The 26,022-nt window shown below is 37.9% G+C and overlaps 1 protein-coding gene and 2 pseudogenes across 1 annotated transcript; 2 read left to right on the forward strand and 1 right to left on the reverse strand.

Annotated features, from left to right (window-relative positions):
• The first annotated feature begins 9,988 nt into the window (after positions 1-9,988).
• Positions 9,989-10,721, forward strand: LOC120607054 (olfactory receptor 7A10-like; annotated as a pseudogene).
• Positions 10,722-22,649: 11,928 nt separating this feature from the next.
• LOC120607068 (uncharacterized) lies at positions 22,650-22,768 on the reverse strand (annotated as a pseudogene).
• Positions 22,769-23,367: 599 nt separating this feature from the next.
• LOC120607055 (olfactory receptor-like protein OLF4) lies at positions 23,368-24,336 on the forward strand. Its single transcript, XM_039868657.1, has one exon. It carries the CDS (start codon positions 23,368-23,370, stop codon positions 24,334-24,336), a length of 969 nt encoding a protein of 322 aa, XP_039724591.1.
• Positions 24,337-26,022: the final 1,686 nt, after the last annotated feature.

Below are 26,022 nucleotides of genomic sequence, written 5' to 3' on the forward strand. Positions count from 1 at the left end.
TTGTTGCAGAGTAGGTGCTTTTCTTTTGTTTTCCAGTAGGTGGCATCTAAGCTTCTTGGATCCTTGCTTTGTATAAAGCCATAATAATGCCTTTAAAAAAAATAGTTGTTTAATCACACTCACTAATCTAAGTTTCAGTCCCTGTCAGTGTTAGCACCAGTTTCGGTGTTTGCTCACATTCCCTGGATGCTCCGTGGTGTTCAGTCACTGAGAATACAGGGAATGGGGTCCCATGGGTTGGGTGATGGGGACTGTGGCTCAGCCTCAGTTTTGAAACTGTGGCTTGTAAAAATCAAGTGTTGTTTCTCTGTCATCTTTGCTTCTCTGTTCTCTACCTGGACTCTGCCGCCTGCCATTTGGAGCTCACAATTCTCCCAGACAAGGCTGTTCAGGACACTTACTGCACCTTATCCCTTCTCCATCCTCCTCAGGGAGCTCTGGTGGCTGTGAAAGGCAGCTTCTTTGTTTCTCCCAGTCTACCTCCCAACACCTGGGGTTCTGACCTCTGGTAGCACATATGCGCAGATCCCATGCTTAGACTTGCTGGTGTGCAGTTTGGGTGTTTTTTGAGTTTTAGATGTTCTGGTTATTGCTATTTCAAAAGGAGAGATCTGGAGATGTATCTCTCTCCAACAGTTTCTCTAAACTCCTGTGATCTATATTTTTTATAGAAAGGCCCTTGCGCCACCAAATAATACACATCAAGAAAGACTTTTTAGTAGGCAGAATAAGGGCTTCCAAAAGAAACCCACTTTCTACTTCTTGGAAAGTTTAAACATGTTATTTGTTAGAATGAAGAAAGATTGAGATAGCCCTTGGAACACTTTTGCCATTAGACTTTAGATAAAAAGATTGGCTGTGATTATGCTAGTGGGAATAGTATAATCGCCATAGTCCTAGAAAGTGGAACAGGAAGGAAGAATAGTTGGAATCAGAGGGAGATTAGTAGGTGTTATATTGCTGGCTTTGGAGATGGAAAAAGGGCCAGGAACCAAAGAATGCTTATGGCCACAGAAAGTAAAATTGGAGAGGAAACAGATTCTCTCATGGAGCCTCTAGAAGAACCAGCCCTTGATTTTTGCCCATTGGACTTGTTTCAACCTTCTAAAATTTAAAACAGTATGAACACAAATTTGTTTCCTTCATACCCTATGGTTTTAATTTATTACAACAGGAATGTTATACATTTATCCAATAAATTTTTTGTAGGAAACAAATTTAGCCTCTCAGTTCATTCTATTAGCATCCCTTGAGTAAAGAATTTTGTGTTGAAATCCTACCCTAAGTAGACAGAAAAAAAATCACAAGTCAGTTTGGGGATTTTACTTCATTTGCTGATCTAATGAATTCTCCATGGCATAAAAATAAATGTGTTTCTGACTTTGAGGCCTTGGTGCATTAAGATAGGAAATGTAATTCATTACTAAAATTAAGATCCACCATACTTTAAATCTTTGTGTCTAAATGTCTACATCTTTTAGTTTCATTTTAACTTAACCTTTCTTTTAATTTTTATTCTCTCCAAAAATTCTGTCAAGTTCCTTTTCAACATTAAAAATAAAATTATTTTTTAAATTTATTTATTTAAATTTATTTAAAGTATACACTACACTGGTTAGACATCTATATAGTTCATAAAACAGTTCCCCCAATTGCTCCCTCCCTTCTCTGGCCCTCACCCTAGCCGTATTAATGATAGCTGCATTTCCTCTGCCATGCTCCCCATCCCCGTGATGAACTATCAAGTACTAATTTGTACTTTTTTAACCCTTCACCCCATTCTCCCAGACCCCAACTCTGGTCCGCTCTGTCCATCACCAAATTGTCCACTATGTTTATGAGTGTTTTTGATTAGTTTGTTCTTTTTGTTCCTTGATTCCATATATAAATGAAATCATATGGTATTTATCTTTCTCTGTCTGACTTATTTCACTCAGCATAATAACCTCTAGGTCCATCCATGTAATTGCAAATGGTAAAATTTCATTTTTTTAAAGGTTGAGTAACACTCCATTTTATATATGAACCATAATTTCTTTATCCAATTGCCTATTGAGGGGCATTAAGGTTGCTTCCATATCTTGGTTCTTGTAAATTGTGCTGCCATGAATATTGGAGGGCATAGATCTTTACGAATTACTGTTTTGGTTTTCTTTGGATAAATACACAGAAGTGCAATTGCTGGGTCAAAAGGTATATCCATTTTTAATTTTTTGAGAAACCTCCATACTGTTTTTCATAGCAGCTGTACAAATTTACTATCCCACCAACAATATATGAGGGTTCCCTCTTCTTCACATCCTTACCAACACTTGTTTTTTGATTTATTGATGATAGCCATTCTGACAGGTGTGTGGTGATATCTCATTGTGGTTTTAATTTGCATTTCTCTGATGGTTAGCGACCTCGAGCATCTTCTCATACATCTTTTAGCAATCTATATTTCCTCTTTGAAGAAGCATCTGTCTTGTGCCCATTTTTTAATTGGATTGTTTGTTTTTTATTGTTGTTGAGTTGTATGAGTTCTTTATATATTTTTGGATATTAACCAGATGTATCATTAGCGAATATCTTCTCCCAGTCGGTTGTCTTTTTGTTTTGTTGATGGTTTCCTTTGCTGTACAAAAACTTTTTAGTTTGATGTACTCCCATTTGTTTATTTTTGTTTGTTTGTTTCCCTTGCCCGAGGAGATATCTTAAAGGAAATTCCTGTTAGTAATATCAAAGTTTACTGCCTATATTTTCTTCCAGAAGTTTTATGGTTTGGGGTCTTACGTTTAAGTCTTTAATCCATTTTGAGTGAATTCTTGTATAAAGTATAAGAAGATGGTCCAGCTTCTTTTTATTTTATATGCATCTGTCCAATTTTTCCAACACCATTTATTGAAAAGACCGTCTTTACTCCACTGTATATTCTTACCTCTTTTGTGAGCATATAGGCGTGGATTTATTTCTGGGCTCTCTATTCTGTTCCACTGATCAATATGTTTGTTTTTATGTGAGTGCCATGCTGTTTTGGTTACTGTAGCCTTATGGTATAGTTTGATATCAGTTAGTGTGATCCTTCCAACTTTGTTCTTCTTTCTCAAGATTGCTGTGGCTATTTGGGGTTTTTTATGGCTCCATATGAATTTTAGGATTATCTATTCTTGCTCTCTGAAAAATGCTATTGGTAATTTGATAAGGATTGCATTGAATCTACATATTGCTTTGGATAGTATAAAAATGACATTATTGATGAGTCTGTGTTGTGCATATGCGTGTGTTTACTTGAAAAGAAGGCAGGTAAAAAGGTATATATATGTATATGTACATACACTGCTTACCTGAGGAAGAGATCTTAGACTCACCAAATATTTCCAAACATTTTATTTACTCCCAAAAACATTCATCTGAATTAGGTTTCTTATTTCACATCACCATCAGAAATAAAGAAACAGAGTATCAGAATGACTACATTTTTTACAATTATATAACAAAGCAATTAAACAGTTGTGCACCTTCTTGAATTACCTATATACATATATGTGTGTATATATACTCATGCAATATGTATTCTTAATTTTCATATGGCTCCTTTAATTCAGCAATTTATACATTTTAAAGAAGACACAAATAAATGGAAGGATATTCTGTGCTCACTGATTGGAAGAATTACTACCATTAAGTAGTCCATACTACCTTTAAAGAGAAAATCACAGGCCCCAAATGGCGTTAATGGCTCTAAAAGCCCATGAAGGCAAAATGAGATTTAATACCAAATCTAATGGCAGTTACAGTCTTTCCTAATCAACCCGTCTGAAATTTTCTATCAAGGAACTGGTAACGTAACCTGTCACTTTGGCCCTCTCCATCCTCCTAAAGAAGGAAGAGAGAATCTGGAGGATAAAAATCGTTGCTGTTCACTTTCTCCCAAAAAACGCTGTTCTGGTCTAAAAATAATCCTTTTTTTTTTCTTTTGATAACAGTTTCTTTGGCTAATTTTCTTTCTATAAAATCCTTCCATTTTGTACAACCACTGGGAGTTCCCTTCTAATTGCTAGATGAGATGCTGCCCCATCCATGAATCCCTTAATAAAGCCTTACAAACCCAGAGATCAAAGCAACCACCGAGGGTGATCTACATTTAAAATTCCTAACTAAAAGCAGGTCATGGAGCATCTTCGTGTCCCAGGCCTGTAGCTTCCTTGACAAAGGTCAATCTTTAACTTTAAAGTTGTCTATAGTCTTTGTGCTTCTCAGATAACATGCCTTGGAAATGTCAGACTCATCTTCTTTTCCAGACCCTTTGAAGGCATAACTGCTGACAGCAGAGCATGAGATCAAATTGTTATCTTGTTCCCTATTTAATCGGGACAAATAAGGGCTCCGTCTTCCTGCAAGCATCTAAGCCTACGTAGAGATCCATGCAGGTTTTGCAGCAAAGAAAATAAGGTTTATTAGAGAGTTACAAGCTCTGGAGACACAGTCAAGCTACCACTCAAAGGCCTTGGCTCTCTAGGTGTCTCAGGAATACAAGTTATTTAGGGAAAAATCAGTAATCAAGGAAACTAAGGGAGTTGGGATCATGGGTTATACTGATTGGATGACTGGAGAGGGAACAGGTAATTGATCATGTGTCCAGTTCTGAAATCAGCCACGGGCACTATGCCATCTAGTCCCATGGCTGATGGGGCTGCTGTTCTGCCTAGACGGGCCTGGGGCTAAAACATATCTAAAGCCAAGATGTTAGTCTTAGTCTAAAGTCCAACTGAAACCTATCATCTTCATGATTATTGACAGATCTGAAGTTCATTAATCATATGTCCTCAGGCTTCATTATAAAGGTGCAGGCATACAGAGGATTGGGGTAGCAATAAAGCATGTGATTCACAATGCCGTTATTGGGGCAAAATCAGCTTGAATCAGAGAAAAAAACTATATGAAAGAAATGAAGTTTGTGTATAGTTACATTTGGAGCTTCCAATTTGACAATTACCAAGCTGAGTTCTTAGGATGAAAAATTTTAGGTCATCTTTATTAAGATTTTACTATTCTTTTCATTCATTTTTACTTTCAATGTCCTGATTTTTTTTTTTACAGTATCTGCAAATGTGTGAAGGTAAATAGGAAAGGGTCTGAATGGACTTTGATTTTTGTTCTAATTTCTGTCCTCCTATCTGATTAAGAGAATATTAATGACTAACTATTATAACATGAGAACTCTCTAAAAAAATGTTTGTTTTTTTGTTGATTGAAAGTTTTGCTAATTAAAAAGTGCCGTCGTCTCACCTTGATGGTAGGGTTTATAGCAATTCAAACCAGTACTGTGGACATTAGAGGCATGCACAAAGGAGAATGCAAAACAATGCAACCCTCACAAAAGTTTACCCCCAGAGTTAGCCTAAAGAAGATAGGGAGCCCTGTCTTTAAACAGCTGTTCCAAAACAGAAATCACATGGTTTCCTCCCTTGAATGGAATAAGGTTTAATATTCTCTAAGCACGGATCCACAAACTATTTGTCTGCCTACCAGATGCATAAGCATCCTCCAGCTGGCAGAGATAATAGACCATCTCTGGGAAGAATGGGATAGACACAGGAAATCCCCTGACAGCTTCTTCTGGCTGGACTGAGGAAAGGTGCACATTGACAAGTGCACTGGATGTTACAAGCAGAGAAAAATATTCACACTGTTCATAAGGCCACACTATCAGGATATATAACAAGATGAAAGGTGAGAAACAAGACAGACATAGTGAAAACAAGCCCCATAAGTACTTCTGCCAAGTAATCAAGGGTCACTGTACTGAGAAAATAGTTTGACAAATGTTTTCTTCTGCAAATCAAATTGAGAAGAAAAAATGACTCTCAAAACTTTCACTCCCGCCAGATCCCACAGACAGAGATTTGGGGTGTAATTACATGGTAAGACCCTTAACTTCCACTGGCCTGTGTCAGACACCTAAATCTCCTCATCTGCAGCAGCCTCGTGGGGAAGCTCAGGGTTCCAGGCGGTGAGGTTATCCCCCTCACTTTGCAAACTGTGGTGGAGGAGCAAACTTTCCTCCACCCTCACAGTTCTTCTGGATGGTCTAATAATCAAATGAACATGACAGATTAGCAAGAGAAAATAACCAAATTTAATACATAAATATGTATGGAAAGCCCACACACATGAGATAGATAGTCAGAAGGCCCCCCAAAGCAGGATTGGTTCAGACATGAAAAAAATGTGGTATATAAGAAATTCTGAGCTAGGAATGAGATAGGGTGCCTTTAGGGCTTCTAGGCGTCAGTGCAGGATGACAAAAAGTGCAGATATTTAGTAAATAAAAGAAAGCTCTGCCATACAGGTGGGTCAAAGGGAGATTATCTCTGATAATCTCTTATTATAGAAAAGATCTCTTATTCAAGTACTTATGGGTAGTTAAAGGAAGAAGCAGAAGTTTCTCTTGAGTCAGCAATTAAAGTTGGCCAGCTCAAAATAATCTGCAGCCTCTGAGGCACTTCTTGGAGTGTCTTCTTCTGAAACTCACACTGGCTAATGTGTCAGGATGCTAATGTGTCAAGTGTATAGTGGCCAAAGCTTTACATCAAAGTTACACAGTTTTCTTCATTTTTAAAGAAGAAAATAGCAAATTTTTGGAGTTATCAGGGGTTGTGTCCCACCACAAGTCAATACTTTGAAGAGCCAAGGGACCTAGTCAAGTCAGATTTCTCAGTCTTAGACTTTTGAGAGAAATGTAACTCAGGTTTGGAATACGGTGCTTGGAGCTGAGATATCTGGCATGCAGGAGAGTCATAGAGAATGAGTAATGAAAGCAGGATTCACTTGACTTCCATCCTGGACAGAGAATGGAACAGAGAATCAGCAGGAAAAATGTCCAGTCTGTCCAGAACACTGTCCCACAGGGAAATCGGGCTCAGAGGTGAGAGCAACAGTGGAATCTGTGTCTGATGAGCAGATGAAGAGAGCTGAAAATATCTCCTCTGCTGCAACCCCATGGAGTGTGCACAGTTGTTGCTTTTGACTCCTAAGCTGCCTCAGAGACCAATGCTTCACTCCTTCCTGTTGTCTTATCTGGGGACAGAGCTTCGGTCCCCATCATCAACCAAACAGGGAGGAATCGAGAGTTCCACACTGAGTCCTCCCTTTCAGAGACCCCATCCAGGTGAGTCTGGTAGCCCAGCAGCTAGTTCAGGAGTGGGTCAGAGAGGATGAGAGTCACATGAGAGCCCAATCAGCCCAGTCAGAGACAAGAGATCTCTGTATTCTTGGTTAAGTAATTAATTTGTAATTAATTAATGTTAATGTGTTATTAGCCATGTGTCGGTATGAATCGACACTACAAGGGCCATAGTTTACAAGTAAGTGATGGGCATAGATGTACAGTTGGGTAACACTGTAGAGTGAGTGAGATGCATAAAATGGATGCAGAAAACACATCTGAGTAGTTTTGTTGGTCGGAGAGTAGGAAATTGTCAAGTGTGGAAGACAACGCAGTGCAGTCAGATTGTTTGCATTAAATTTCTGTGATGGGCTTATTTGAGCACTTCTTGTAGTCACTGAAAAATTCCAGATTAGTGGAAACAGAAACGATCTTGCAGCAGCCATTCGTGAGGCATGCATTGCAGTATATTCTCTCCTGCTGGTTATTCATGTAGAAAATAATTATGTAATGAATCTAAAAAGTTCTTTTTTTCCAAATAGTTTTATTTGGAATTATTTCACTACTGGTGAGGGTGCCATATTTTGGGGTTTGTTACCTTTACTTTCTCTTTTGGAAAAGTTAGTAGGAATTCCTGTTTCACATTCAGCCTTTTCTCCCAGTGGTGTTGTCTTCTATATATGTATTGAAAAATTTTGACATGCATGTGGAGGATAAAAACAGAGGAAGGACCCACTTCTAGCAAAGACTATAAGATGATGAAAAACAAAAGTTTTTGCAGTTCAGTGAGGCAGAAATTAAGGTGACTGGTTGTACCTTAAATTTTAATGCATCAAGGTATGGTAGCCAGATCATATTTACATTTATGCAATGATGATGTCACTGTACCAGTTGATTGCTATTTAAAATTTCTTTTTTCTTCATGTGGATTCTCATCATAAAATTCTCTTGCCCAAGCACACTAACGAATGAATGGAGTTCATTCAGTTCATTCAGCTCAGTTCCTTCAGCAAATTTTATTGAATAAATGTCTATATTAGATTTTACCACTGCTGTAAAATATTCCCACACGAGTTGTTTAAAACAAGCAAATATATGCTCTCACAGTTCTGGTGTCAGACATGTCAATGTGTCTCAATGTCTAAACTCAAGATGTCTGCAGGGTTGGGTTTCTTGTAGAGGCTCAGGTGAAATTGTTTTCTTTCCCATTCCAGTTTGCATTCTGGCCAGCTGCATTCCTTGGTTCCTGGCCCCTCCTCCTTCTTCAAAGCCGGCATTTTCATCTTGTCTCATCTTCTGCTTGTAGAGGAGCATTGTGGTTACCTTAGTCCCACTTGGATGATCCTGGCTCATCTTCTACCTTACAGTCACCAGTTAAAAACTCTGTTCCACCTGCTACCTAATCCTTCCTGTTATAAAAATATCAAGTTCAAAGTCCCTGGGGCTGAGAGTGTGGACACATTCAGGAGGTCCTTATTCTACACACTATTAAGTCTTTTAAAAAGTGTATTATAATGTGCCAGTCGAGGGCCCTTATATAAAAGAATAAACACAGCATTTGTCACATTCACTGAATGAGTGAATACATTATTCTTTTAAAACTACATGCAAGTAAAATTTAGTTTAGAAAACCTAAAAATATGTCTAGCTGACTCTAACAGTGGACCGCAACCTGCTATTCAGAGAGTGCTCCACACCAAGACCGGCAGCATCAAAACCACCTGGGAGCTTGAGAGAAATGCAGAATTTCTTAGTTCAACGGGACCTGCCGAATCATATTCTGCATTTCTTGTAGAATCCTTGTTGATTAATAGGCACACTCAAGTTGCAGTGCTGGACTACACTAAGATTTTCTACCTCTCACTGTTGACATTAGGAGCAGATAATTTTGGAGGATGCTTTCCCATGGGTTGTTGTTGTTTAGCAGTATTCCTCTGGACATTGCCGAATATCCCAGGGGCAAAATCATTTCTGGGTGAGAACCACTGCCTAGAAGCAACCTGCAAAAATTATAAACAAGGCCTAACAGATACTCTATTAACTTCGTGCACATCACTAACCCTTTCTTCTTCACCCAGGGCCTTTGCATTCGCCAGTCCCTCTGTGGAGGACACAGTTGTCCGCATAACCTGGCCTCTCCCTCCTTTTCATCCTAGTGGTGATATCGAAAGGTCCTCTGTTTGCAGGTCTTGCCGAAAGACATAAAAATACACAACGTCTTCATCACTTTTTCCTTTACACCTGCTTTCTTTTTCTTCATACCAGCTGTCACTGTCTGAAATGTTACATTTTTATTATTTTCTTCTATGTTATTCTTCTACATTCCTCCTCATTGAATCGAAGGAAATTTTTTTTCAGCTCTCATTCTTCACAGCCTAGATAGTGCCTAAAATATGGTCAGCAAACAATATTCCTAAACCTCATGAAGATTTGCTCAATAACACTGTAAAATACAGTGTCATGAACACATAGGAGAAAAAGCAGAAGGAAACAAAATTCCTAATATGAAATGGCACAGGAAATCCCAAGAGGAGACCACATCCATAAAACATATTGAAATTAATTTATAGACTGCAAAATATAAACTCTAGTATTTGAGCTATGTGAGTAATGCCAGTTTATATGAAAATTGCACATGTTATATTCCTCTTTCCTCTAAGTCACCTCTACCACATGGAACTAGGGAATCTTACAAGAGTTGCAGAATTTCTCCTTCTGGGATTTTCAGAGGGACTGGAACTGCAGCTCCTCATATTTGCACTTTTCCTCTCATATACCTGATCACCATGTTTGGAAACTTGCTCATCATCCTGGCCATCAGCTCAGACTCCCACTTCCATGCTCATATATTTCTTCCTCTCCAACCTGTCCTTGGTGGACATCTGGTCCACATCCACTACCATCCCAAAAATGCTGCTGAACATCCAGACACAGAGCTAAGACATAACCTATGGAGGGTGCATCACACAGATATTTATTTTATCCTTTTTTCAGTGTGAGATGACTTCCTTCTGACTGCGATGGCCTATGACCACTTTGTGGCCATCTGTCGACCCTGCACTACACTGTCATTATGCAACCACAGCTTTGTGGACTGCTGCTTCTGGTGTCCTGGATCATGAGTATCCTATATTCATGTTGCAAAGCTTAATGGTGATGTGACTATCTACTGTTCAGTCTTGAAAATCCCCCACTATTTCTGTGAACTCAGTCACATGGTTCAATTCGCTTGTTCTGACACCTTTCTTAATAACACAGTGATATATTTCTTAACTGTTCTGTTGGGTGGTAGGCTCCTGGCTGGTATCATTTACTCTTAATCTAAATAGTCTCCACCAAACGTGGAATATCATCGGCTCAGGGGAAGTATAAAGCATTTTCTACCTGTGCGTCTCACCTCTCAGTTGTCTTATTTTATTGTACAAGCCTAGGAGAATACCTCAGCTCTGGTGATACCCACAGCTCACAGTCAAGTGCAATAACCTTGGTGATTTACACTATGGTTGCATCCATGCTGAACCCCTTCATCTACAGTATCAGCAATAAAGACATAAAGGTTGCTCTGAAATGATTTCTTAGGAGGTCAGCTATAAAATGAACAACTATTCTGAGGCTGAAAAGGTGTCCTTTAATCTGTGATACTTTAATCAGATTGTGTCCTGGAATTTCCATATGCTTAAGTTTAACTTCTCTATACAATTTAAGTTGTCATTTTATTAAGCTTTCTCTTCTCTCTTTTACATAGCCAATTTCTCTCATTTTTTCCCATAAATTTACAAAGTTTTTCCAATCTTAATCAGAAAATTTGTAAATTTCTGTTTCTTTAATGGGTAACTTGGATTTCTAAAGAATAATGTCTTCTATTATGACATATATCATTGTAAGTTATGTTTTATTGTTTTACAGATAGAATAGTCATAAATTGTATTACTCATGTGAAATGACTTCACTTACTATTAAGCCAATTTATATAATTTCATTCTAAGAAAATCTGAAACCCCAGTTTCTACTTTGGTGTCCCTCATTCTATTTAATCAGTACCTTAACTGCTCTTCCTGATAATGTAGACTTCGTCATCGTTCCTTTTAAATCTCAGCCTGTTGCAAGTGATGCTATAGGTGAGGAATGCCTGGGGCCCTAGCCTGGATCCCAACTGCTTGGTACTCAGACCAGAGCCAATGTTGTGGCTGGACCAGATCCTTTGTGGTCCTTATTATATTTGCAACAAGTATCAGGGAATTATGAAAACACCAGGTTTGTTACTCACAGGTCCTGTGTCATTGGGGACCACATAGGAAAACCTGGGGGAGGGGATCTGAGAAGAGAGAGAGGGAGAGAGAGGGAATGGACTAAGTTGGGGGAACTTCGTGCTTATCTACTACCCTCGCCATATAGCTAGCAGTGTGGGTTTTCTTTTTGTTTAGTTTTGGGGTTTTTTTTTTTGAGATGAATGTATTTAAAATGGATGACTCATAAATCAAAAGTTTAATGTCAGCATTACACATATCTTATATATGGTCTCCTGGTTCAATGTCTCATTCTGCTCGGTGTCTAGACTACTTACAATGGTCACTGCCAAAAATTAATTACCAAATATGTATCTCCCAGTGAAGTCTATATGGAAACACACATGAGAGGTTCAGAGCCAAACAGAAAATAAGGCATATATGACATTCTGCGCTAAGGATTAGCTAAAGCATCTGGGACTTCATAGGGGAGAAGGTCATGGGCAAGACAGTAAGAGCAGATGTTCAGTTAGAAGATGTTTAGTTAGATGCTCCAGCAGAAGTTTGCCTTGTCTCAAACATAGGTCATAACAGGTTATCTCTAATGATCACTCTTGTTGCAGGCAAGCCCTCACATTTAAATTCTTTAAAAGAGAGGGATCCCTTGGTTCTAAGGAGTCTCAAGAATAATCCACATACACATCTTGCGGTAACTTTTTCTGAAGCCTAACAATAGTGACCCAGCATCATTCTTTTACATGTGCATGTCCAGTTTTCCCAGTACCTTTTGTTGGAGAGATTGTCCTTTTCCACATTGGATGTTCTGGGCTTCTTTCTCACAAATTAATGACCACATATGTGTATGTTTTTTTTCTAGACTCTCTATTCTGTTCCGTTGATCTATGTATCTGTTTTTACTTTCATAAGAATGTCTAGTGTAGGAAAAAGTCTCTTAAAAGTTTGGGTGTCATCTGTCACCTAAACTGATGAAAATTGACGGGAAGCGAAATCTCAACAGACTTTTTGGCAGTTTTGCAACTAATTTTACTTAGAATGAAAGGAATAGCTGTAAGGAGGGCTTCGTGACATTCATTGGTAGAAGATGCAGGAGAAAGTAAAGAAGGGAAATCTCTGAGATTGGATAAAAAGTAAAACAGAAAGGCATGTACTTTTTTTTTTTACAATGGTGGGTATAGAGTAGTTCACATGTACAACACATAGAGATGGTATGTGGACAACAGAATAACAGTGTGGTCTCATGGTGTGGGGCCGACAGTTATGCCTTCAAGGGGTCTGTAAAAGAAGGTGATGCTGACATTTTCAAGGTGAGTTATCTTAGATGCACAAAGACATTAAACTATTTCAAAGTTAAAGATTAACCTTTGTCAAGGAAACTATAAGACTAGATTGTGACAACCTGCCACGACTGGCTTTGAGTTAGAAGTTTTATGTTCAGAACACCCCCACATGGCTACTTTAGTCTTCGGATTTGTAAGGTCCACCATGTAGGCCTTTCCTGAGCTTATTGAGTAGAGTATGTGGCTTCTTTTTTTCATCCACACCATACTGCTTTGATTACTATAGCTTTGTAACATAGGTCAAAATCAGGGAGCATGATGTCTCCAGCTTTTTCCTGCTTTGTCAGGATTGCTTTGAATATTCAGGGTGTTTCATGGCTCCATACAAATTTTACAGTTCTTTCTTCTATTTCTGTGAAAAACGATATTGGAATTTTGATAGGATTTGCATTGAATATATACATTATTATAGATAGTATAAAAAAAAAACAAAAATCAATGAAATAAATTTAGAAATTTAGTTGTCTTTATTAAGAAATTTGTAAAAGGGGCAGCATCCCATCTAGCAATTAGAAGGAAACCAACTCTCGGTGGTTGTACATATTGGAATGTTTTCTTAGAAAGAAGGGAGGGACAAGGGAGCTATTAACAAAAGAAAAGAAAGAATGATTTTAGAGCAGGGCATCTTTTCTGGAGGGATGGGAACAGCAAGGGTTTTGATCCTGAAGATTCTCTCTTCTTTCTATGGGAGAATGGAGAGGCCCAAGTGACAGATTACCTTACTGGTGCTTCAACAAAAATTCCTCATTGATTGAATAGTATTACATTTCTGAGAGGTTGAAATTGCCATTAGATTTGGTATTAAATCTCAGACGGCATTATGAGCTTTTAGCAACAATGACACATTTGGAGCCTGTAGTTTCCTCTTCAAAATAGTATGGACATTTTAACAGTATTAATTCTTCCAATCAGTGAGCACACAATATTTTTTTGTTTATTTGTGTCTTCTTTAAAATGCATAAATTGCTGAATTAAAGGAGCCCTACAAAAAAAACCACAAGAATACATACTACATGAATACATACATACATACAAAGAAACACACACACATATATACAATTCAGAAAGGTCTGCAACAGTTTAATTGCTTTGTTTTATAATTGTAAAAAAAAATACAATGATTCTGATCCTCTGATTCCTTATTTCTGATGATGATGTGAAGTGCAAAATCTAATTCAGGTAAATGTTGTTAGAAATAAATAACTTTTTAGAAGTATTTGATGAGGCTAGAATAATTTCACATATGGAGCATATTTAAGTATACATATATGTGCATTTTTACCTGACTTTCTTTCAAGTAAATACACATACATATGCACAACACAGACTCATTAATAATGTCACCTATAAGGTCAAAAAGAAACTTGAAAAAAAATGTGGAGAGGATAGAAATTAAAGGAATGCTGGATTAAGTTAACATGAAACTGAAAAAATGTCTACATTTAGACACAAAGATTTATTCATTTTAAATTTTTAATTAAGTTTATTGGGGTAACGTTAGTTAATACAATTATATATTTTTCAAATGTACATTATCATTTGACATTTGTATATTCTATTGTGTTTTTACCACCCAAAGGACAGTTTCCTTCAGCTATCGTATATGTGATCCCCTTTATTCCTTTCACCTTCCCCCTAAACCCTATATCTGACCCCCTTTACCCACTCTGTCTACCTCCTCGCTCCTCCCCAACCCCACTAGTAACCACTAGTCTATAGTACTCTGGTAACCACTAGTCTATATTCCATGTTCATGATTCTCTGTTTGTTTGCCTTGCTCATTTGTTGCTTTTAGGTTTACATCACACATATAAGTGATATCATGTGATTTTCAACTTGTTCTGTCTAGCTAATTTTGTTTAGCATGATTATCTCGAGGTCCATCCAGAATGTCACAACCGGCAGTATGTCATCTCTTCTTATGGCTGAGTAATATCCGTTGTATATATACACCACAGCTTCTTTAGCCAATCATCTATCGTACGACACTTCGGTTGCTTCCATGACTTGGCCACTGTGAACAATGCTGCTATGAACATCGGTGTGCAAATATCTTTTCGAATATGGGTTTTCAAATCTTTGGGGTAAATGCCCAGTAGAGGGATTGCTGGATCATACGGTAAATCAATTCTTAGTTTTTTAAGGAACCTCCATAATGTTTTCCATAGTGGCTGTACCAATTTGCAGTCCCATCAGTAGTGTACAAGGGTTCCTTTATCTCTGCATTCTCTCCAACATTTGTTATTACTTGTCCTGTTGCTTATAGCCATTCTTACAGGTGAGAGATGGTATCTCATTGTGGTTTTTATTTGCATTTCCCTAATAGCTAGCGATGTTGAGCATCTTTTCGTATATTTGTACACACAAAGATTTAAAGTAGAATGGTGGATCTTACTTTTAGTAATGAATTATATTCCTTATTTTAATGCACAAAGGCCTCAAATTCAGAATATTTACTTTTATGCACTGAAAGATTCATTAGACCACCTGATGGAGTAAATTGATTTTTGCATTTTTCTTTCTACTTGAGGTGGGATTTCAACAAAAAAGACCTTATCCAAGAGAAGCTAATAGAATAAAATGGGAGGCTAAAATTTCCTACAAAAAAAAAAAGATTGATTTAATAAATGTATTACATTCTGGTTGTCATATTTTAAAATAGCAGGGTATGAAAGAAACTAATTTATGTTCTTACTTTTTTGAAGATCAAAACCCTGAAAGGAGTCTCACTGGACTAAAATCAAGATGTCTGCAGGGCTGGTTCTTCCTGGAGGCTCCAGGAGAGAATCCATTCTCTCTCCTATTCCAGTTTCTCGAAGCCACAAGCATTCCTTGGCTCCTGGCCCTTTCTCCATCTCCAAAGTCACCAGTGTAGCATCTTCCAATCTCCCTCTGATTCCAGCTAGTATTCCTTTCTGTTCCATTTTCTAGGACCATGGTGATGACATTAGTTTCACCTGCTTAATCAGGACCACGTTCTTTTCTTGAAGTCAGCAGATTAGCAAACTTATGTCAAGGGCTGCCTTAATCCTCTCTTTCTATGATAAATAGCGTATTCAGTGTTTCCATGGAGTAGCATGTAGATATGTTTTGAGACCCTTATTCTGCCTACTACAAAGTTTTTTTCTGAAGTACATTATTTGGTGATACTGAAGGGCCTTTATATAAAAGAAACAATCACAGAAATTATCACAGCCTCTGGAAAGAGTACACCTAGTCATGTGCTGATAAGGGCATTTTGGTCAACAAGGGACCACACATATAAGGTTGGTCCCATAAGATTATAATGTTGCTGAAAAATTCCTATCACTTAAGACTTCATAGCCTTGGTAACATCGGAACATGAGGCATTACACAAATAGTCATCGTGATGCGATTTCCTGCAGTGTACAGTACAATAACACATTACAGAGGTCTAGGAAATGTAAAGGAACAGAATTATCACACCAAAATTTCATAAAGATTATTTTAGGCTGGCTAATTTTAATAAAAACATCAATCATGGGAGAAGCTCTGAAATTCAAGTACACATTACACTTTGTAAGGAACATTTACGTAGTAAGGAAAATCTCCAATTGAAGGGTGTCTCCCTGACTGTACCAGGAAAAGGAGGTGACATTTTCTGTAGAAACCCATCAATGAAGAAGACAATGACTTATACCTGCATAACCACCTTACCTCATTTACTGGACTTTTTTCTGATAACCTCCCATAACTGACTACACCCAACCCAGTGCGTTCTTCTATCTTCGGCTAAAGATGGCAGTTAACATGGTAGCTCAGGCCATTCTGGGGAGTTACTCAGTTTTCCTGGATCTCTTCCATGTATACAGAAGAAATACATATTATTAAACTTTATTGGTTTTCTTCTATTAATCCGTCTTTGTTACAAGGATGTGTCAGCAAAGAACCCAGAGGGGTAGAAAAAATTTTTTTAATTCCTCTACAGAGCAATAGACTATAACAAATAGCCTAGGTGTGTCATAGGCTAACCAACTAGGTTTAGGTAAGTGCACCTTATGCTACCTAACCTACCATGCATTTCTCAGAAGTTATCCTATTTGTTTAATGGTGCATTACAGCACACATTTCATCCAAAATTTAATGCAAACACAATTTTGAATAAAGATGACGTAAACTATTTGTCCCTTACATGATCACAGGACCTCAGCTTTGCTACTTACAGTGTCCTCAGACCACAACCTGCAGCATCAGCATCTTCCTGTAGCTTATGAGAAATGCAGAATCTCTGGGCCCAATAGGACTTGCTGAATTAGTATTTGCACTTTAACTACAATTCTACATGAGTCATATGCACATAAAAGTTGAAATGCCGGTTCAGACTAGCTTTTCTCACCTTCTCAATTTGACATATTTATTTGTGTTGGATTTTGTAGGTTTTTAGCAGCCTCTCTTCAGACATTACCTAATAGCGCAGGGGCAATGTCATCTCTGGCTGGGAACTACTGGCCCAGAAATTAAAACCTGGAAGCATTCTGACAGATTCCAAACAGCACCTATTCCTTATTCTGATTATAACTTCAGGCAGGTCACTAAACTTTTTCAAGCTGCACTTCTGCAATGTAGAATAAAGTTCTTAATGGTACCACCTCACATGATATACTTTTAATGTAGGGAGGAGACAAGAGAATTAAAATGTTTATTAACATTTTATTAACAATCAGAGGCTGCAATATACCATTCAGCCCTGCAGCCAGGCCTGGAGGACTCCTTCAGAACAAAGAAAGATTTCTGCTGGGATTACTAGAAATCTCCTTCCCCACATCTTTGACGGAGAAATAGAAACCAAGTCATTATCAATGGCTAAAACCATGGGGAACCTAAGGTTAAAGGCTGAAATGACAGCAGGCCTTTCACCCTATATGTTCTTATCTTTTCAAGCTACATACTCTTCCCTGTTTCTCAATGTATGTTCATATCACAGGAAATGGGAACTAAAGAATGCCATGTAAACTGAATTCCTTGAACACTCAGGGTCCCTCTCAGTGCCTTTAGTCAGTCTCTCTCTCTCCCTCTGTCTCTCTCACTGTCCTTCTCACTCTCTGTCTCTGAGAGGAGACCACATTCTGTCTCTAGAGTTATCCCTTTTCTAATAAACTTTCCTTTTGACTCTAACTTTGGCCTTTGCGTTGAATTCTTTCCACACTCTTAGCCAATAGACTCTCGTCTTCTCTCGGTTCAGGGCTTGATCTCCGGGCAAGTAGGTGAAATCTGCCTTCTCCTGTGTCACTTTTATAAAATTTAAATTACAAAGCCTGTAAGGTACAAATTTTAGATTATATGGCATAAAATTATATAAATATGTCATAATTATCAAATGTTTTAAAATGTGAGAGTAAAAGGCAGCTCTGAGGTTCTGATGTAAGAATGAAATTCCTCATTAATTTGGTAAAGTGTCATGAAGCCAAGGAGTGTAGTGCCTAAAGTTTACATGCAAGTCACAGAGTTTCCTTATTGTTGAAGAGGGAAGTAGCAATTTCCTCGAGCTATGAGGAGTTGTGTCTCACCACATGCCAATGCTTTGAAGACCCTGGGATCTAATGCAGTCAGTATCTTCAGTCTAGACTTCTGAGAAAACTTTAACTCAGGTTTGGGATACAGTGCTGGTAGGTGAGACCTTGGACAGGCATGAGAGTCATGGATAAGGACTAACGAAAACAGGATTCACTTGACGCCTAACCTGGTCCCTTGGGAACAGAGAATCAGGAGAAATAATATCCATTAAGTCCAGACCAGTGTCCCACAGGTAAACCAGTGCTCAGAGCCGGGAGCAACAGTGTAAACAGTGCCTAATGAGTAGATAAAGGTAGATGAAAGTATCTCCTTTCCTGTGTGTGCAACCTTGGGCTTTACAGGACGTGTTTCTTATTTTAGATTCCTAAGTCTGGTTGAAAACCAATGCTTCACTCCTTCCTGCTGTCTTTTCTGATGACAGAGCTTCAGTCCCCATTATCAATTATCCAGGAAGAAATTCAGGCTTCCACACGGAGTCCTACCTCTGAGAAGCCCTATCCAGGTGAGTCTGAGAGCCAAGCAAGTACTGCTATAAAGGGTCAGAGAGGAAAGAACCTGAGAACTTCTACTTGAGAGCCTCACGAGCCTCACCTAGAGCCCAGAGATGGCCATCTATGTTTGCTAGGTAGACTAATTGATTTATTTAATATATTAAACTTCAGATTTTTCTGCCAACTTTGCTGTATAGCATTAAATTGCTTCATACAAGTAGAGATGTATTTGGGAAAAGTATGAAATTTTAAAAAAAATGGGGGGTCAATTCTAACAGTCTATCATATTGTGTTTCCTGCATTATTTTTAAATGTAAACACTAATATGTCATCACTCATGTTTTGCATTTATTCGTGATCACCTGCATCCTTTTCTGAACATATCTGTATCTATTTATATTTACATAGGTAGAAATTATAACACTAGGTACTTCTTTTTCCACTGCTTTCCAAAGGTGTATTTTTATGTTTTTCATTTTAGGTTGTTGCCAATTACCTGGAATTAGAGACCCATATTGATGTGATTAATTATTTTATTTTATTATTTTATTTTAAAATTAGTCTTACACATTTATTCAAGTTCACTTAATACAGTTATTAAAAGGCACTATTTAAACCTGCTTATATTTTCCCATTCCCCAACATTTGTTCTGTTTAAAGGCGCATACTTGTGAAACCACATAGCGAAGCAAAATAAGTGAGGTCCATATTCATTGGATATCACATTGCAATGGAGAAGGCCCAGTACGATGAAATGAGTGTGGTATGACATCATTTTCTCAGCAATAAATGTATGAAGAAAGAGGACCCATAGTTGTAGTATCAGCAGGATTCTATAGAATATTTCTGGGGAGCCTTTACATGTTGAAAACAGAACAGAACAAGGACTAGCGTACCCATCAGATATGTCATGAAAGAGGTCAAAACTCAAAGCCAAGAATAATAAAAGAAAGAGTACACAAGAAAAGTGAGCGAAGGGTCAGCCTTATGCACTAGAGGGCCATATAAAAACAAGGTTCGTCAAATAAACATGAAATAGGTACAGGAATAACAATTAGATCAGGCCTGAGGTAGACGTTGTGTTGAGGTCAGTGGGACAGTAAAGGTCCAGTCAGTATGAGTTCCCTTGAATGCAAGGAAACTGCATCAGCCATGCCAGCTGCCTCTTCTCTCTGCTGGGCTCTTTCATTCTTGTTGCTTTTCTTCATTGACAGGAACTGATCTTCCAAAACAAATCTTGCATTTATTGCGGTGGATTCCAGATTTTCCTGACTTTGTCCCAAGGTAAGACAGGCCTGTTACATTGTAATTCACCATGCTTTCACACACACACACAGCAAAACTGATACACACACACACAAACACGCATGTACACAACTGACAAAGAAAACCATGAAACGATTATGTGTGTAGCCTCACTGAGTATGATGCACTCTCATATTTTCTATTGTGCCTTCTTTATTCTATTCTATTTAATTCTTACAAACCATAGTCTGACACGCTACTGGATCCTGATATAGAATATGGAGAACATTCCTCTGGCATGTCCTTCACACTTAGGTCAGTGTTGCCTGCTTGTCGTCCTTCTCTCATCATCATCGATCTCTGTAAGAACGTTCTCCTATCCCTCTATGGAATATTTATTTATTCAGCTACTGCTAACAACTCAGCTAAGTCTGGTGGGAGGGTGGTGATGTGTATAACATGCTGTATGCCTCACCACACTCACTGTGTATCAGGGAGAAAAGACAGAACTAAATAAAAATTACACCATGGACATCTTAATACGTAATTAACTTGATGAGAAAGTATCCTTTTCCTGTGATAATGTTCAGAAAAAGAAAGGCTCAAGAAGGAGAGGATGCAGGCAATCTGAAAGAGGACATGGAGTTTGGAGGATGGAGAAGGGGCGAAAAGTTCCAAAATGTCTCCTGGGAGACTCCGAGCAAGGGAAGTGTTTGTATAAAGTCTCTGAGCTTTGTAGCTGTGGTGCCAGGTGAAGATGGCAGTTAAGTTCATCGTTTGGGAGATTAGTGTGAGCATGGGAAGGGCTCTATGTGACTGAAGAGGATGGAAAGGTCACAGAGACTTGAGCCTTTTATTTGAAGCTATAAAATTTTATATTCTATCTCCATTAAGGAGTCACTAGGATGGAGTTTAATGTGGGAGTTGTCAATATACAGAGATCTCCATCAGTCAATGTGATTATCTGATTAGAGGATAAATAGCCTGTAGAAGATGAGAGAGATGACAAGAAACTAAAATATGGTCAAGGAATTGGGAACCTAGAGTTGGGGAAGCAATAGACACATTAGAGGTAAAAAAAAATAATAATGATGATGATCAGCCTTCTCTCATTGCAGTGATAATTATTTATTTCCCAACAGGAAATAAGTGATTAACTTTGCCAAGCATGTTACACATATTGTTCAGACCTGTCGCCATTTGAATGGATATCAGTATCTACACTATTTGGATGAGTATATTAGCACTTAGAATGTCCAGTTGTCTATCCTCATTCAAAAAACTAAGAGGTGGTAAAGCTCAGAATTAAAACCAGGTTTTCTAATTCCCAAGGTTTTCCACTTAATATTATTTACTAAAGTCTTATTTCAGCTTTAAAAAAAACCCTGTTTTTTTCCCTATACATTGTATGGGGTTTTTTCTGTAAATCATAGGTTTATTCTTTGCAAATCTTCTAGTAAGGTGTTTGATCTGTAAGGGGTCTTGACGTCATGAAGATACTGCTCTTTCTTGTTCAGAATAAATTGTTATTTGCTACTTTATTGATTATTCTGGGTATAAGGCAAAATACCTGCATGCGACATGTCACCATAACCAAGGACGCTTTCCCTACCACAATTTCTCAGGGATGACCCAAGATTATTAGGTCTGTCTCTGTCTCTGCCTCTGTCTGTCTGTCTATCTTTCATCTTTTTATCTCTCTGTTTATTTAACTGATTTTTAATATAAGGGCAGAAAATATTTATATGAAAAAAGAGCTCCATCTTTACATGTCTTTTGGGGGGCTTATCAAGTGAACTTTGGAACTATTTCGATAACCTGTAGGGGCAAGATAACCTGATATTATCCTTCCTTGTATTATTTCTATACTCATTATTGTGTCTGGGGGTGAGTAGAAGCTTGTATTAACATGACCCCGGGAGGATATAGTGTGTGTTTCCGTGGGTGTGAATGTGTGTGGTTTGTGGAACATGAGCATTTCTCCACTTCTTGGGGCAAAGGTATCTAGCTCATATACTCTGAAACGTGTTCTTTAAAGTACAGATACAAAATGTCAATTGACAGATGGAAATAAATGAGCCATCACTTCTCCTCACAAAATCCCTTGCAAAGAAAATATAGTTTAAGGACCAGCATAAGACTGAGCGAGTCTTTGTGTCTTGAAGTTTCATCTGCAGCAGACAAACCATCTCATTCCTCCACATTCTCTGACAGCATCCCTATCATTTCCCTCTTGCTCATTCCCCTCACCACACAGCTTCCTTTTGAGCCTCGATTACCTGAGACAAATGCCAACCTTAGGACCTTTGCACCAGCTCTTTCCCATGCAGGATATGCACTCTCCCAGATATCTCTCTAGACAGAGTGTGTTTCTTGAGGTCTCTATTCAAATGATACCTTTTTTTCCAGATTTTTCTCAATTCTATTTAAAATAACACACACACATCTACTCTCTTTTATACATACTCTCTTTTTTTTTTGAGTACATGAGCATCTAACAATGTGTATGATTTCTCACTTCCTTGTATTCTTTCTCTATCTTTGGATTGTAGGGACTTTTTATATTTTTTTTTTAGGTGGGGCAACCCTTGGTTGACCTCACAGGTAGCAAGGACCTTGTCAGCTTACAATCCCTTATTTTTGATGCCCACAGCACCTAGTCTTCCTAGGTGGTCTCCCATACAAGTGCTAACCAGGCCCGACCTTGCTTAGCTTCCAAGATCAGACAGGATCGGGCTTGTTCAGGGTAGCATGGCCATAGACTGTAGGAACATTTGTTTGCCAGCACTCTGTTCTCCTTGATGAGAGAAAGGTCAGGATTTAGCCATATTTCTCAATGAGTGTGGTATAACATCATTTTCTCAGGGATAAATGTATGAAGAAAGTGGACCAATAGTTATAGCATAAGTAGGATTTTCTGTAATATGTCTGGAGAGGCCTTTCCATGTTGAAAACAGAACAGAACTAGGATTAGTGTACCCAGCAGATGTGTCATGAAAAAGGTCAAAACTCAAAGCCAAGAATAACAAAAAAGGATACCACATGAAAAATGAGAGAAAGGTTAGCCTTATCCACTAAGGGCCATATAAAAACAAGGGTGATCAAATAAACATGAAAGAATTTCTCATGAAATGTGTGTAAAAATGATTTGTTTGGCAAATTGCTGATAGTGGGACAGGAATTCCTATTTAGAAATGTTGGGGGAAATTATTTAAAAAGAATTAAATCTCCAGAAAACCATATATGTATCATATATATGTTTTACTGCCAAATATAAATTGTAGCATTTCAAGATGCTATTAATGCCCATGTTTGTTAATTAATTATTTAATTTTTTATTTCCTAGTCATAACCACCAACGCATGGTACCAGAAAATTATTCACAGATTACAGAATTTCTTCTACTGGGATTTTCAGAGGAACAGGAACTGCAGCCCCTCATATTTGGGCTCTTCCTCTCCATGTACCTGATCACCATGTTTGGAAACTTGCTCATCATCCTGGCTGTCAGCTCAGACTCCCACCTCCACACACCCATGTACTTCTTCCTCTCCAACCTGTCGTTGGTGGACATCTGTTTCACTTCTACCACCGTCCCAAACATGCTGGTGAACATCCAGACCCAGACGCAAGTCATAACCTATGGAGCCTGCATCACACAGATGTATTTTTTTATGCTCTTTGGAATGTTGGACGACTTCCTCTTAACCATGATGGCCTATGACCGCTTTGTGGCCATCTGTCACCCCCTGCACTACATGGTCATCATGAACCCCAGGCTCTGTGGACTGCTGCTTCTGGTGTCCTGGATCATGAGTGTCCTCTATTCCTCGTTACAAAGCTTAATGGTGTTGCGACTGTCTTTCTGTACAGTCTTGAAAATCCCCCACTTTTTTTGTGAAATCAATCAGATGATTAAACTTGCCTGTTCTGACACCTTTCTTAATAACCTGGTGATGTATTTTACAATTGGACTGTTGGCTGCTCTTCCCCTTACTGGCATCCTTTACTCTTACTTTAAGATAGTTTCTTGCATTCGTGGAATGTCGTCAGCTCAGGGGAAGTATAAAGCATTTTCTACCTGTGTGTCTCACCTCTGTGTTGTCTCCTTATTTTACTGTACAATTCTAGGAGTGTACCTCATCTCTGTCTCTACCCATAGCACACACTCAAGTGCAATAGCCTCAGTGATGTACACTGTGGTCACGCCCATGCTGAACCCCTTTATCTATAGTCTCAGGAACAAAGACATAAAGGGGGCTTTGAAAAGATTCTGTGGGATGGCAGCTATAAAAGGGACAACTGTTTTAGGGCTGAAGAACTCCCAGTGATTGGAGAACTAAAAGACTTGATGCCAGAAAATGTGGAAATAGAATGTGTCTCTTCTATGTATTAGCTTGAATTTCCATTTACTTAAATCACCTTCTGTGTACAATGTAAGTAATTCAGTTTATCATGCTTTCTCCTCTAATATATGGACATTTTCCTCCCTTGAACATTTTCCCAGCCTTAAAAAGTTTTATCCAAATTTGAACCAAACTATTTGGAAATTTTCTTTTATTTTGTGAATTTGTATGGATTTCGTAAGAAAAATTTCTTCTGCAATGATCATGTGATCTCAAGAATTTTATTTTATGTTACCGAAAGGATACTCATGGGTTGTATAACTCACATATAGTAAACTATGCTTGTTGACTAAGTTCATTAACATGATATTTTATAATAAACAGAAATATACTGTCACTTCGGGTCTGTCATTCTATTTAATTTCACTCCCTTTCCTGGTCTTTCTGATAATGTGGACTTTATCATTCTGTTGGTTTTTTTTTAACTGGACTCTTACTTTTTTACTGTTATTGAGTTCAGCATCTACAGTGCCCATCATAGTCCCTAACAAAAATTGATTGCCAAATATATATCTCCAGGTAGAGAGGTCAGGAAAATGCAAATTCGATAAATCGATTCACCTAATATGATCTTTAGAAAGAAAGAATTGATCTTGAATATGCGGAAGCATTACTCAGTTGATTAGTATGCAAAATATTTCTTTTTCATGCTGTAATCTACTTCTGAAGTATAGAAGATGAATGAGGGCCTGTTTTCATTGAAGTGAAGGATGGTTGGTGTATTTACGTTTTATTACTAAACTACCTTCCTGTTTGTCCTCCAAAATTTCAGTCCTGTCTACAAGTATGATTTCTATAAACAAAATATCTCCACTTTTCTTAACCACTACATGGATAGTGAATGAATATCCATATCATCCATTTCATACTTCTTTATATGCAGGAATCATTGCCATCTTCATGACATGAATGTGGCTCACAGGACAGCTTGAATTCCTGCCTTGTCATATGATTCAGTGTCAGCAGGGTTTCTGCTAAGATATACATCTTTCTGACCTCCCCATGGTTATCCGAAAGCAATCCTCAATAGAGCCAATTGTTAATCTAGTTATCCAAAACAAACTTGAATAACAAAATGGTCATAGATGCTATGTCCAAATATCACAACATATGCCAAAAATTTAAAAAAGAGCAGCTTATTATAATTGCTTTTAGTTTGATTGCCTTGATTATTGTATCAGTTAGTCAATGCTGTATAACAAACTGTCCAAAATGCTGTGATTTATATCAAATGGAATTATATGATGGGAGTTGTTCTGATCTCTGTTCAGATACTCATGAGTCTGCAGCAGCTGGAATTTGTACACTGTGTGTCTATAGCTCATCCATGATGTTGTGGGAGGCTATAATGCACCCCAGTCTTGAACCAATTTATGATGGTTTATTTACATAAGTACTATAACCTTGTTTACCAAAAAAATGAGTTTACCAAATATAATTTGTGACAAATTAATACCACTATTTTTTATATCCATATAAAACACTTTGCTTTCTATCAAATCATATTTCTCTCTCCTCCATTAAAGTGTGACTCAAGCTACCTGTGATCTACATCCTACCTTGAATGAAGCATCACTAGATTTTTTTCCTGCTTGTTATTTGATTGGAGTA

The sequence above is a fragment of the Pteropus medius genome, unplaced genomic scaffold, assembly GCF_902729225.1.
Source record: "Pteropus medius unplaced genomic scaffold, Ma_sr-lr_union100, whole genome shotgun sequence".
Classification (NCBI taxonomy): domain Eukaryota; kingdom Metazoa; phylum Chordata; class Mammalia; order Chiroptera; family Pteropodidae; genus Pteropus; species Pteropus medius.